The sequence below is a fragment of the Narcine bancroftii genome, chromosome 1 (genome assembly GCF_036971445.1).
Source record: "Narcine bancroftii isolate sNarBan1 chromosome 1, sNarBan1.hap1, whole genome shotgun sequence".
Lineage (NCBI taxonomy): Eukaryota > Metazoa > Chordata > Chondrichthyes > Torpediniformes > Narcinidae > Narcine > Narcine bancroftii.
The window spans coordinates 295664353-295679651 of NC_091469.1; the positions used below are offsets into that span (position 1 = coordinate 295664353).

The 15299-nt window shown below is 41.3% G+C and overlaps 1 protein-coding gene across 1 annotated transcript in view; it reads left to right on the plus strand.

Moving 5' to 3' along the window:
• LOC138757033 (protein kinase C-binding protein NELL1-like) overlaps positions 1-15299 on the plus strand; it is a 99582-nt gene that overhangs the window by 51941 nt on the left and 32342 nt on the right. Inside the window, exon 4 of the mRNA XM_069923696.1 lies at positions 12576-12769. Within this exon, the coding sequence (XP_069779797.1) occupies positions 12576-12769 (194 nt within the window). The remainder of the gene's footprint in view (positions 1-12575; positions 12770-15299) is intronic.

Sequence of the window (15299 nt, forward strand, 5' to 3'; positions counted from 1 at the left end):
TCAGTCAATAACTAACAAGTTAACTGCGTGAAAGCATAATCCTACTGGACATCCTAAATTGTATTTTTTTTTTATTTTCAGTGCTGCAATAAAAAGAAACGTCTTTACAAACCGACAAGGATGAATAGGTTTTCTCAACTTCCTCAGGGAGGAAGGGATGACAAGGTGATAAATCTCCAACTCCTGAAATGCCACTCATTGCTCCTGGGTCTTTCTTTGTGGATAAATTAACCTTGCCCACTAATACCAGTTTCTGGACACCCTTGATTTGAAGGAGTCTTCTACATCTCGGTGACTATCACCTGTAATCTTACCCTCCCTCTCTTGCAGGTGCACTTGCCAATTTTTAAAGAAATGTTGGATAAACAGCTCAAACACACTTTGGTAAAGGCACAAAAAAAATCAAGAAATAATGTAAGGTCTCAGAGTTTGATAGATACTGGTATGATAGTGGTCTTTTTGAAGCAAATTGATAATTTGGCCAGTTGTAGGAAGAGATTTAGAATGTTTATTAAAATATTACCAGTTAATTTGCACAGGCTCTCAGGATTTGTCCCAGCCATCTGGGTCAGTCACTTTCCATGGGTTCACTTTCTGGCAGGCTGCCCTAACTTCAGCAAAAGTGACCATGGGTGCGACATTGATTATAATCATTGATGTGGATGTTCACCTCTCTGTTGGCTCCTTGTTTGACATGAGTATAGAACATGTTTATCTCATCGGAGAGTTTTGTGCCATTACATTCCGTGCTGCCGGGCTTTGCTTTGACTTCTGTGACAATGTGCATTCCCTGCCATCATTGCTGCATGTTTGTGACATTCCCTTGGGACTCAAATATGAAAGTGGTACAGTCTCTCATGGTCTTGTGGAGTTCACAGTTGGATTTCGGTCAAGTCTTCTGATCTTAATACCATCATCATTTTTTTTGGTCCTGATTAAGGCAGTGACAAAGATAGTGTAGTTATTGAGGCACTTTGCTGACCCCTTCAATATAGACCAATCTATTAACTCAGCATTAACGCAGGATCTCATCTGTAGTCTCGTACCATCACTGAATGACTTTCATCATCAGCTCTTCCTCCTCAGCATCCACTTGTATGCAAGTAGCACCAGTACAGCCCGGTGATCTAACTTGCCAAAGGGTGAACGTGGATCAGAATGGTAAGCATTCCCTATGGATGTGCAGTAGTGACTTGGAATATAGGGTCTTCTGGTGGGGACATAGTTGATATAGCTAGAGTTATGCTTGAACCCTGTCATGGCAAATAGGAAATTTTAATTAAGTTAATTGAGAAAACAAGAATTAAAATAGTAATTCTGAAGCCATTTTCTTATAAAGCCCAGGAAAATAAGTCCATGACCCATTACTTGGCCAGATCTACATGCAATTCCAGTCCCAAAACCAAAGCAATATAGTTGACACTTCACTGCTCCTTGAAGTAGCATAGAAAACTACTTGGGGGAAGATCAATAAACACGTGTTTTCCCAGTGACATTCAAATCCCTTGAATGAATAAAAAGAGTTGTATTAATTCTACTCAGATAAAATAGCATTTGTTCATTTGGTCCATCAGAAATAATGCTCATTGCATTGGTACAGAGTAAACAAACTTTTACTTGGTTCACTCCAGTGATTCATTAAGCTCAGACATTTTAGCTTTGAATACCAATTGAGGTTCTGTATAGATCAGTGGTTTTCAATTTTTTTTCTTTCCACTCACGTATCACTTTAAGTAATCCCTATGCCATAGGTGCTCTGTGATTAGTCAGGGATTGCTTAAGGTGGTATGTGAGTGGAAAGAAAACATTTAAAAACTACTGTTTTAATCATACCTAATTGACTCATTTTGTGCACAGTTTCATAACTCCAAAGGAAATGGCCAATGACAATTTTTCTCAAGCAAAATATTTCAGTATCAAATGAGTCTAGATCAGTGGCTTTCTTTCCCCATTCACATATGACTTTAAGCAATCCCTTACGAATCACAGAGCACTGATGGCATTGGGATTACTTAAAGTGGTATGTGAGTGGAAAGAAAAAGTTTGAAAGCCACTGATCTAGATTAAATTAACTAACTTTATGGGATGTTTAAACCCAGTTGAATTAAAATAGCAGAATCAAGTCTCATCAAGATATTACAGATTGGAAGATGTTTTCTAGAATGGTCCATATTTTCTGTAATTCCAAACATTTAATTCCAAAATTACTGCCTTGCTGTGCATTACTGTTGAGATGCTGTCAAATGCAAACAAGTAATCAAAAGAAGAAAACGAGAGCAACACACAGCAAGTAGTTCTTCAGGGCTTCAGTACATTGTTTGCACATGACGCCTTAAAATCTATAATGTATTTTTTAGGTGGCATTGGATGGAACTCAAAATTCCATTAAAGTCTAATCTAAACAGCTTTAAAGGTGACAGCTCTAAAATAACTAGGACCTGTTCACATTTTGAACAATAAAGGTTTTATTGAACAGTTATAAGACCACTCCTGTATGAAGCATAAACCTAACTTCAGAACTACAAACTCCCATCTTCAGAGAACTGATAGCAAGGTCCCGCTGACATTTTTGTCAGCATGCTTGAGAATTTTACTGAAGAGTGGTTTACCCTGCTCGCTCCCATGTCAGATTCTGTGGAGGATCTTTGCATATGAAAATGAACAGCAAGGTTTTTCTGTATTCCAGAAACAAACGATGGCTCAAACTGTTGTGAAGGGTGGCAGATGATCTCTTTTGCATGAGTCACAGAGTTTGAAACCATGCAACAGGCCCTTCAGCCCAACTTGTCCATTCTGACCAAGTTCTCAATCAAAGCTGTTGACATTTATGTGCATCCCATAAACCTACTCGTGTCTCTGTCTACATGACTCTTAAACATTACAAATTGACTCACCTGTCCCATTTTGTCTGGCAGCTCATTCCATATATCCACCATCTGTTGTGTGAAAAAGGTGTCTATCTGTTGATGAAGTAGACAAAGACGATGTGGTCAAGCAATAATCATAGCTTTTATTAGGAGAAACTAATGGTACAATAATGAAAGACAATGGGTGCATACACAGTTATACCCAAGGGGAGTGTCTTTAACAGTAGAGATAATGCACAGCCAATGTGAGTACAGCAAGGCTAGCCGAAGGGAAGACAGGCAGCTTAGCAGAGATTCACCACACTATCAAACCACTTTTAAGTTCTTCCCCTCTTACCTTAAATCTACGCCTACTAGTTTTAAATTCCACTACTCTGGAAAAAAAATGCTTTGACTATTTATATTATCAATGCCCTTCATGATTTCAAATCTCCATAAGCCCACCTCACCCTCTTTTGCTGCAGGGAACAAAGACCCAGTTGATCCAGTCTCTCTACATAACTCAAGACTCTCAGTTCTTGTTAACATTCTTGTGAATATATCCTGCCTTTTTCCATCTTAATGATATAGCTGAGTGGCTAGAACTTGAAGAATAATCGAATATTAGAGCAGGGATGTGATGTTGAGGCTTTGTAAGGCACTGGTGAGAACTCACTTGGAGTACTGTGAGGACTTTAGGGCTCCTCCTTTAAGAAAGCATGTGTTGACATTAAAGAGGGTTCAAAGGAGGTTCACTCATCTCATTCCAGAAATGAATGAGTTATCGTACGAGTGTTTGACAGTTCTTGGCCTGTATTTGTTAGAATTTAGGAGAATGGTGGGGTGGTGGGGGGGGGGGGGGGGGTGGTGGGGGAAAGAGTATCTCATAAAACTTTTCAAATGTTCAAAGCATGGACAGATTAGATGTAGAAAGGTTGTTTCCCATGGGTGGGTGAATCTAGGACAAGAAACTACAACTTCAGGATTGAAGGTCATCTGCTTGGAGCAGAGATATGTGGGAATTTCTTCAGCCAAGGGCTGGTAAATATGTAGAATTTGTTGCCACAGGTCGTTGTGGAGGCTAGGTCATTGGGTATATTTAAGACCGAGATTGGTAGGTTCTTGATTAGCCAGGGAATAAAAGGTTATGGTGAGAAGGTTGAGCAGTGGGGTTGAGTTCTAAAATGGATCTACTCGTGATTAAATGGCAGGGTAGACTAAGATGGGTGAATTGCCTATTTTTGCTTCTATGTCTTCTGACATTATGGTCTTAACAGTGCATTATACACTGTGTGGTTTAACTAGTGTACAGACTATTTCAAGTACAGAGTCTTGTACAAATGGAAGATGGCATCCTGTACTCACTACCCTGACCAATTAAGATGCCAAATGCCACCTCAACCTCCCTGTCTACTCATGTCATCATTTTCATGGAACTATGTATCTGTATTCCGAGATCTCCCTGTTTAAAATAGTCTCCAAAACCCCCCTGCCCATCCCAGAGACTGAGTAAACCAGTGGTTCTTTTTCTTTCCAGTCACATACCACCTCAAGTAATCTCCTACTAACTGTAGACTACCTATGGCATAGGATGCCCATAGGTGCTCTGTGGCTAGAAAGGGATTATTCAGGCGGTATGTGAGTTGGGGGGAAGAAAAGGTTGAGAACCAATGGGGTAAATCCTGCCCTGATTTAACCTACTGAAGTGTAATACCTCACACTTGTCTGAGTTAAATCATATTTGCCTTTCCTTGGCCCACTTTCCCAGTTCATCTAGGTCTTGTCATAATATCATAGGACCTCTTTTCTCTCATCTATCACCAATTCAATCAAAAGTTTTGAATTAAACATTTACTAGTTTAATGCAATCAGTAGAGAAATACAAAAACTGCAGAAGCTGGATTGTTGAGCAAGGAACAGGGCTGCTGGAGGAGCTCAACCATTTAGGCATTATCCATGATAGAAATGGTCAGTCGATGCTTTGGGTCGAGACCTTTGTTCAGATTGAAGGGGAGATATCCTCCATATGAAGGAAGAGGAACTAAGGTATTGGACAGAGGATGAGAAACCAGGAAGATGGGGAGAGGAAGGTTAGAGAGAAAAGTAAGAATCGGAGAAAAAGAAATGGAACACATAAAGGTTGAGTTTACATAAAATCAGGAAAATTGATTGTTTTTATGCCCTTCAGTTTAAGGCTGTCCAGGAAGAATATTGTGCATTTTACTTCAAGTTGAGGTATGGCCTCATCCTGGCAGTGGGTGAGGCAGAGGAGAGACATGTCTGTGCGAATGATGAAGGAAAATAAAATAATTGGTGACTAGAACTTCACTGGACACATAAGATCCCTCACTTGTCAGGAAGATGCAATAATGAAAGAAGCGGACAAGCCTACCAGCCACCATTATGTCACTCTTCTACAGGAGCACTCTTGACATCCTGGCCAGCTGCACCATGGAGTGGTATGGTTGCTGCAGAGAAATGGATCAGAGGTCAATCCACTGGACCATAAGTGTGGTAGAGAGGATCACTAGTGTCTCCCTTCCTCCCATCTACATGATGTACTGGGATTGTTGACTGAAGAGGGCACACAAAATCATCAAGGATGCCTTCCACCATGCACAAAGTATCTTTCAGCTGCTCCAGTCAGGAAAGAGATACAGGAATATCAGAGCCAGCTCCACCAGGCTGGGGAACAACTTCTTCCCACGGGTAGTGAGAATGCTGAACGACCAAAGGGACTGTTCACACCAACCATCTGAGACTCTTATATTTACGAAATTATTTATTTACTTGTACATATGTATCCATGTCCCGTGTGTGTGTAAATATATATATATATATGTATATATATATATGTATGTGTGTGTGTATGTGTGTTTGTTCTGTCTGGTTGTATGACTGTGTGGTTTGCATTGAGGACTGGAGAATGCTGTTACGTTGGATTTGTGCCATCAGATGACAATAAACAAATTGACTTGATTTGACCCAAGACCCACAGATAGAACAGAGGTGTTGGGGAAAGCCATCACCCACTCTGCGTTGGGTCTTACCCATGTAGTGGAGGCCACACCAAGGCTACCAAATGCAATGTGTTGGGTGATGTGCGTGTGAAGCTCTGCCTCAACAGGAAGGTCTGTTTGTGGCTCCGGATGGAGGTGAGCTCGTGATTTTTTTGGTCAGGCTGAGATATCAGGGTGATTATCATGAGAAGTGCCTGAGGGAACGGAAGGATGGGAAGGAAAAAGCAGACGAGGGACTCTAACAGACTGATCCCCATGAAAAGTGAATGTGGAGGGCGATGAAATGAGTACATGGCTGGTAGTGGGATTGGTAGGAAGATGGCAAAAGGTTCGGAGGATATGAGACTAAGCAGTAGGAGTGAGAAAACAATTCAGTCCGATATGATCTTAGTGAATGTCAGAGCAAGATCAAGGTCTGTTCCCTCTGTTTCAATATATGTATATTTTCACAGTTATTATTTATTTGTCAGCCCTTGATGTTATAGACTAAGGTTAAAACAATATAAAATGTATACTGTCAGCCTTACAAATCATTGTTAAATATACAGGGCAGAATCATGTTTCCTTTGACTTTTTATGACACTAAATCAAGGCCTTCTTAAAGAGGCTGCATGGAGTTGACTGTGCAGAGAATTTTAAACAATGCTCATTTAATCCTTGATGGAACCAACACAATGCTCCTTCGGGTCATGAAAGGAGAAGCTGGGGATAATTTTCAGTTGCAGGATCCCTGATTTTCACCGCTCTTCTGCCTGAGTGAGAATTGTGATGCACTGTTAGCCAGAATCAGACACACACAAAGATAAAGACTGTACAACAGGCTTTAATCCACAGAGCCAGGCTGGCTGTGGCTGCAGCAACTCTGAGTGAGGCCGGCGCAGGCTTATATCCCGGAGGGTGATTGACACCCGACCGGGTGGAGCTTGATCCATTCAGGCCGACTGATTGACAGCCGGCCAGGTGTTGTCCTGTCCCTTCACACTCCTGTAGGTACAGAGGTTTCCCCCTGCAGTATGCCAGTGGTTTACCACCACAAGAATAAACAATTAAAAAAATTGGTGGAGAAATTCGCACACACATTTCACAGCACCCTGTCAACTGAAGTACAGTGCATTCTACAGCAAAATGGACAGATCTTTCATTCATGTTAGCATATGTAATACTGATGCCAAGATTATGAAAATTTTACACTGTGCCAATTAAATGGATTTTGTGCAAAAGAAAAGAAACTGCAGAAACCTGAAAAAAAATGAGAAAACTGGCAATGGTCACCAGATTAAGCAGCATCATAGAGAGTTACAGCATGGAAACAGGCCCAACATATACATCCAACATATAGTCTTCTGCAATCTCTGTCACTTGCAACATGATCCCACCACCGGACACACTTTCCCCTCTCTGCCTTCTGTAGGGACTACTCCCTCAATCACTCCTCTCTTCCCACCAATCGCCCCCTCAGCACCTTCCTCTGCTGCCACAGGAAGGGCTACACTTGTGCCCCCACCTCCTCCCTAACCACCATTGTCCTTTGAAGTGAAGTAACACTTCACATGTGAATCTGCAGGAGACATCTACTGCATCTGGGGTGCCTTTCTCTATGTCGGAGAGACGACGCAGACTAGGAGATTGCTTCACTGAGCACCTTCGCTTTGTCCGCATCAATGACCGGGATCTCCCAGTGGTCGACCATTTTAATTCAGCGCCCCACCCCCACGCTGACATGGCCTCCTGTTCTGCCAAACCAAAGCCCCCCCCCCCCCATAAATTGGCAGAGCAACATCTAATATTTCATCTGGACACTCTCCAACCAGATGGCATTAACATTGACTTCTCCAGTTTCTGCTAGCCCACTCCCCATTCTCCCTCTCTTCCCCATCCCTCTGACTTCTTTCCTCCAATCTCCACCCCCTTCCCTCTCCATTCACAGACCTATCCCCCTCCACCTGTTTGCTGGTGTGCCCTTGCTCCCTTATCCACCTGCCTATGGAACTGTGCCCCTTCCCCTGCCCTTCTCCTCCATCATTTTGTTTGGGCACCAGCCTACATCTTGCTTTTACCTTGATGAAGGACTCAAGCCTGAAAAAGTGGTCATGTACCTTTATCTTTGCTGTATAAAGTACACAGTTTGACCTGCTGAGTTTCTCTTTTTGTGTTTTTTTTACTTCCATCACTGACTGTAGACTTTTGTGTTTTACTTTTTTTCCTTCAGCCCAACTTGTCCACACTGACTAAGTAGCTTACCTCAGCTAGCCCATGTACAGCCGTTATCACTCTGAATTTTTCTTTCCATGTATCATCTTTTAAGTGTTTAATTTTAACCATCTGCAGCTTCCCACCAACCTTCTTGTGATGGAGTTGACCCTCATGTCCCCTTGAAATCTTTCCCCTGTTACTTTAAACTGATATCCTTAAGCTTTATGATTCCCCTCCCCTGGGAGAGGGGGGATGGGGGGGAACAAAAAAGATTGTCATCATTCACCTTTCCTTTGACTCTCTTGATTTTATAAACTTCAACGACATCGCTCCTTGGCCACCGAAACACCAAGGCAAAAAAAAAACAGGCTGCTGCCCACTCTGTCTGTATGACTCAAGCTCTGCTGTCCTGGAACTTCTTTGAGAACTTTATCTGCACCCTTTTTTTTTAAGCTTACTGATACCCTTGCTATTACTGGATGACCAGAAGTGCACACAAACTACTCAAAGTGTGAACTCACCAATGTTGAGTGCAGTTAGAACATGACATCTCACTCTTGTACTCAGTTCCCTGACTGCAAGAGTGCCAAATGTTATCACCATCAGTCTGTCTACTCGTGTCACCACTTACATGAAAAAATGTACCAGGTCTGTTCTACAACATTCGCCATTTTCTTTGCATGTCCTGTCTTGGTTTAACTTCACAAAATGTAACACTATAATATTTGCAATAAATATTATTAATGTGATTAAATTCAACTAGAACTCACTAAGCACAAGCATCTTGTCTCAACCCACCACCCATTTATTTACCTCGTGAAAAGAGAGGACCATTATTTAAATTTGATTCCCGGTGCGAAGGGGTTAACAGAGAAAATTCTTGCAGGTTTGGATCATTCTGACCTGCTCCACTATTCAGCACCATCATGGCTGAACATCCATTCAGTGCCTTGTTCCAACCTACCCCAAAATTCCTTGATATTTTTGGCATTAAGAAATATATTGTAATATTTTTTTTAAATCTGCTGGAAGTCAATGGATCGAGCAACATCAACGAGAGAAAAATGTTCAGCGACATTTTGATTCAGGACCCTTCATTGGGTTCCCACTCAAATGCTGACAGCTTTTTTTCCCCATTGATGCTGTTTGATCCACTGAGTTCCTCAAGCAAATTGTTTTATTTTTGTTCCATTTGCCATCTCTTGCGTGTGATAGTACAGATCTATCATCAATGTATATAGTGTATATAGTTACAGTATCTAGACTGCTTACAGCAATTGGCTGAGAGCTTAGCCACGCCTACTGTCTGGGCCTTAAAGGGTTGTGTCACTAGCCAGGTCGGATCATTCCGGACTGGTCTGCCACCTGTGAAGAGCTCCTGTCTTTTGCTAATAAAAGCCTTGGTTTGAATCAACAAGTCTTTGGTTCTTTCGATGAGCTCTACAATTTTATTAGCAAAAAGAATTTTTTTAAAAAGACAGGAGCTCTTCACAGGTGGCTGACCAGTCCGGAATAATCCGACCTGGCTAGGGATATAACCCTTTAAGGCCCAGACAGTAGGCGTGGCTAAGCTCTCAGCCAATCGCTGTAAGCACAGTCATTACATACTCTAGGTACTGTAACTATATACATTGGTGATAGGTCTGTACTATCACATTGTGTCTCCATATTTAATGAACATGGCTATTGTGGTCAAGAATTCCACAGGATCGGAAACCCTCTCAGAGTTTCTCCTTATCTTGGCTCAATATTACATATCCCTTAATCTGACTCTGAAATCCCTGGTTCTCTTCTCCTCAGCCAGCAGGAACATGCTTCCAATACCTACTCCTGTTGGAATTTAAGCAGTTTCTCTGAAGTCCTCTCTCATTCTTCTAAACTCCACTGAATATCAGCCTATCTGATCCAATCTCTTCTCATTAATTAGACATGTTATATTTATCTCACTCTTCTTCCAAGGCAAGTGTATCCTTCCTCAGAACTTCACACACAACTCCTGCTGGGGCCACACCAAGACCCTGAACAACTACAGCAATGAATTTGGATGAACCTTTACCTGTATTAAAACCACCTGCAATGAAGTCCAACAAATCATGTATCATCTTGCTTGACCTGTGGGCTTGCTTTTCCGCCACTGGTGTAGAAGTACATGAGGTTTTAATGCACCTTCCCTTTTCCTGATCTATCACGAAATAGACAAAGCCAAAAGGGGCAATCTTCCACAACTTGTCAAAAAGAGTTTGGAACCTTATTGTTACACTGCTTCGTAACATCTGAAAACATGAAAATGTGAAATCCAATTGCTTCATCTGAATCATTGATATAGACTGTAAATTCAACCGGTTATGTCAAAGAACACTGCTGGGAAATCTAAAATGATTTAACTTAATTGTTGATTCTCACATGTACAGTGAGAAGCTTTGTTTTGTGTACACAGCAGGGAAATCAAATTCATGATATAAACATGGATAGCATCTCAGTTTAAGTGTGAATTTTGAAGAATGAGATCATAGCTCAGGACATTACAGGCAAAACCATCTACAACATCTACAAGGAACACTGCCCTCAGAGAGCAGCAGCAAACATCAAAGATACACTCCACCCAACACACACACGGTTCTTGCTGCTACCTTCAGAAAAGAGGTGCAGGTGCCACAAGATTCACACCAGCAGGTTCAGGAACAGCTGCTCCCCCTCCATCTTCAGACCCTTCAACAACAAACTCAATCAGGGACTCATTTAAAGATTCTTATTTTTGCACTTTATTGATATTTTTCCTCATCTGTATTGCAGTCAGGATTTTACATTTCTATATTTGTTTACATGTGTACATTGGGTAGTTTTTTTTTTGCACCACCAATCAATGGTAATTCTGCTTCACCCACAGGAAAAAGAATCTCAGGGTTGTATGTGATGTTATGTACGTACTGACGATAAATCTGATTCCTGACAGAGACCTTGAATGTATTTTCAGCTGACACGTATACATTTAGATGATGAGGAATGTGGATTTGAAGCCAAGCTGTGATCCTTTTGAATGATAAAGTAATAATAGGAAGCAAATTGCTTGCTCCTGCTCTGGCCGAATATCCTGTTACTATACCCGAAGAGTTTAAGATTTGCTTTCCTATCTCTTTGAACCACAGCCTACCCTGCTGAGTGTATGCAAACATTTTCTTCGTTTTTTTCCAAGTTCAGTATTCAGTATTTGTTTTGCCATTGATCCGAAAATGCTCAGAGCACTCTGAAGAAACCTTGGGATAAGCAGCACGCGTATTTTGAGAGTCCAGACCTGCAGTGTGTTCTCTTCCTTCCCTCTATGGCAGCAGAAGCTGTTGTTCAGTGCCTTGAAGCTGTTTTCACTTGCTGGTGCAAGGTTTTACATAAGCAGCTCAACACAACTCGTCCAAGAGGAACAGCCACAGTTGTGATTTAACGTGGAACGGTTGCCTGACTACTATGCTACCAGAAGTTCTGCTTGTATGTTTGATGCCAATTCCACAAGGTAATGCTGTGTTAGACTAATGATGACTCCATCCAAATCCAGCAGTGAGAGCCTTTGGTGGAAACATAACCATGCTCCTTTCCAAGGCAACAAAGAAATCTGTGCAACCCCTGCACTGGCTAAAGATGGTTTTGAGAAGATCGGATAAAAATAGAACCAAGGCAGGGAATTCTTCATAACTTGCTTATAGTTTCTGTGAATGTCATTTATGTTCATTTTGTATTCAATGTGCCAAGCCAATAATAAAGAGGCAGATAGCAATTTTATTCCATTATGACTAATATTTATTTTGGTGTGGACATTTAATAAACTCAATCTGAGCACATTCCCAGTGCCCAAAACTTCTCTCAGTTGAATTACAACCTTCCTGCTGAAGTACTTGCTTATATAACTGCAAACAACCCAACCTATCATAGCTTTCATTCACTCTTGAGTAAGAAAAGCCAGAATGTATTTAAGTTTCTGAATGCTATCTCCCATGGAATATCAGAGCTACTTTTCTTGTTATTGTGGTATGACTGAATGTGGGCTCAGCTTTGGAAATCGATTAATAATTAGAACTGATCTGAATTGTGCAGAAATAATGAATCAATAATTCAAATATCCTTGAATGTAGGAGCGTTCACTTTCTTTCAAAACTTCTGCATTAAAGTGAGTCTTGTGTAAATTGTACTGAAATAAGCAGAATTTGTTAATTATTTTTGGATCCTGAGGAATTAAATCAAATTTGTAAAGTTCTGAACACTGCCTGTTTGAGCTGGCACCTAACAAGGTTCAGACTAAATGACTAAACTAGCAAAGGATTACACTTTCTTCTTGACTCATGGATTGGAATATATTAATTTTGGAAGCCAGAGGGGGAAAAAAAATAATGCCTTGAGTGTGACACACCTCGGAGCTTGTTCTCATTCATTCAACCACGCGGGAGGAAGCTGCCAAATTTTAAGAGATCTCTTGTCAAATCTTTCCGCAAGTCAGCCAATGTGAATTTGCATGTTTGATTCTTCTCAGATATCGATGAATGTGCCACAGGAATGCACAGCTGCTGGAATGACTCAGTCTGTGTCAACCTGGAAGGAGGATATGACTGCCGATGTCCTTTTGGTGAACATTGCACAGGAGACTGTCCCCACGATGAAGGGTTAAAGCGCAATGGACAGGTCTGGACCTTAAAAGATGATCGCTGTTCAGTTTGTTCCTGTCAGGTGAGTATATGCAGTGTTGCATTGGGTGGGTGATGTCATTAATATCAGTTTTATCCTGAATTGTGAATATTCTAGTACTGTCATCCGATAAATGGTTTTATAATGTAAATATATTATGGTTTGCGAATCAAGGCAAAAATTTCTGACTGTACTTTTAACAAAATGTTTGAAGTGTGATATGGAACTGTCAACATTAGTCTGGCAGGAATGAATCACTGGCCTAAATTTCCTAATTAGTTCAAGATGCAAATCGAGCAGACACTGAGATCAGAGAGTATACCATGCAGCAGAATTGGGATTCTCCGTGGAAATTTATCCTCTTTTCCTTGCGTTTTCAGTTTCAGGAGGCAGAGGCGGATCTCGTTTCCAAGGTGAGACTACCAGCTAACCAAATAGGATTTCCATCCTTGCCTCTTTGGAAATTTCCAGAAACCGATTGTTCTGGGCTTTACTGAGATGCCAATCAAGAAAACCCATCTACTTGTGATTTGTAATCAGGGTCATGGAGGAACTGTCAGGACGGTTTCTTCAAATATTACTTTGAAGAGAATAAATGGGCTCACTTTATCTTTCTTCCTGCAGTATTTTAAATCTAGCTTCCCAAACAAATATGCCTTCTTATTACCCTGATGGAAACGGAAATTGTACAAGCAGTGAACATGTCCAAGAAAACTTGAGGCTTCAAATGAAATATTTGATCGATATTGACATAATACAAGAACAGCAGTGAGAAAGACACTTAAAAGAAAATTGAACATTAAAATTACAATATGATAAGCAGTCAACAAAAAAAAAGGAAATGGTATTTTCTGGTGTCAGTAGGACAGATCACAAATCCAGATCAATGATTGCATTGAGGCTGATCAAGCAGAAATTACTGCTTATAAATGCATCATGCAAGACTCAATTTGCCATTTTAGTTGGAACCCACTCCCAGCCCTAACACGAGTCCAGTACTTTTGCTACATAAATTAGAGGAACAACACCTTATGGGAACAATGTCTCAGCAATCTTCAACTAGGTGGCATCAATCTGGACTTCTCCAGGTTTTGTTAATGCCCTCTCCTGGTCACTCAACTTTCTGTCTCCCTCCATCTCCCCAGCTCTTTGCCTTCCTTCTCTTGTCAGAGAGTGATCTCTCTTTGCTCTCTGTCCTCTTCCCATCACCTCCCAGATATTGATTTTTATCTGATTTTTGTTACCCCGACTCAGGCTTGGAATGTTGACTGCCTTTTGCTTTTTGTCTATGCTCCATGACCTGTTGAGTTTCTCCATCATTTTTGTGTGCTGCATGTCCAGCAGACCTTATTAGCAATTGACACAATGCCAAGACGAGACCCATCCCTAATAAAGATGGTACATTTGACCTGTCACACGGGGCTAGAAACACATTGCTAAGCCAAGTCTGATGTTGATAGGCATGCTTCATTTGTAACATTCACTGTGCTATTATCTGGTTGTTAATTTCAGCTGTAAAATAACCATATCTTTAAGTTGAGGGATGTGTCACAACACAAGGACATCATGGCATCCAAAATTGTACATATAGCAAATACAAGAACAGAGAGCCAGTCCTGCCATTGTGGACTAGAAGAAGCATGTAATTTAGTGATAAATATGCTAATTTTATATATTATCACATATTTTGTATTTTTATAAATCATTTTTTTTAACCTTTAGTCATAAACAGTGGGAATGGCAGCCAAGTCAGGGGAATGCTCCTCTTGCAGAACGTGAGTTGTCAGGGAAGCCAACAGTGTTCCTGACAACTTCATTTGCATCCAGCTGCAGCTTTTTTATAAACCAGGTGAAGGAATTGGTGCTGGAGTTGGATGAACTCCAGATCATTCGGGAGGCAGAGGGCATGATAGACCAGGAGTTACAGGGATGGTTTCATAAATGGTTTTACAATGTAAAATGGTTTGCGAATCAAGGCAAAGCGAGATCTGCCTTTGCTCCTGCAACTGAAAACGCAATGAACTGAGATTCACTGGTGGTGTGTTATTCTGATGGCTGGCTCCGCCCCCCATCTACCCATATATGATCCTGGTTTCCGTCTTAATCCTAAGTCCTTCTAAAGACCACTGTAAAACCCTACCCTCAGTTATAAGATAATAACTGTCTATGTTCTCCTTCTAGTCATGAGAGCCTTTATTCACGCTACAATCTTATTAGCTTAAAACTGAGGGTAGGGTCTTACAGTGGTCTTCAGAAGGGCCCTCAAGTCAAGAGGCCCTCCAGACTCACGCTGCCACGATGTTCTTCCGATGGTGCTCCATTCCATTCGGTTGCTACTATGTACAGTGACCAATGCTACTCCCCACAAGCTCCTATTCAATTTCGAGAGAAGATCGACATCAGGAACTATGCTCCCAATTTGGTTCATCACTCTTAGTCCGGTCCTTCTCAGGAAGCACGTGAGGAGAAGCAAGACTGGCGCCCTAGTGGAAAGGGTGAAACTGCTCCACGCCAATCCCACATATGCCTATGTGGAGTATAGGATGGCAAGGAGGACACTTTCTCCATCAGG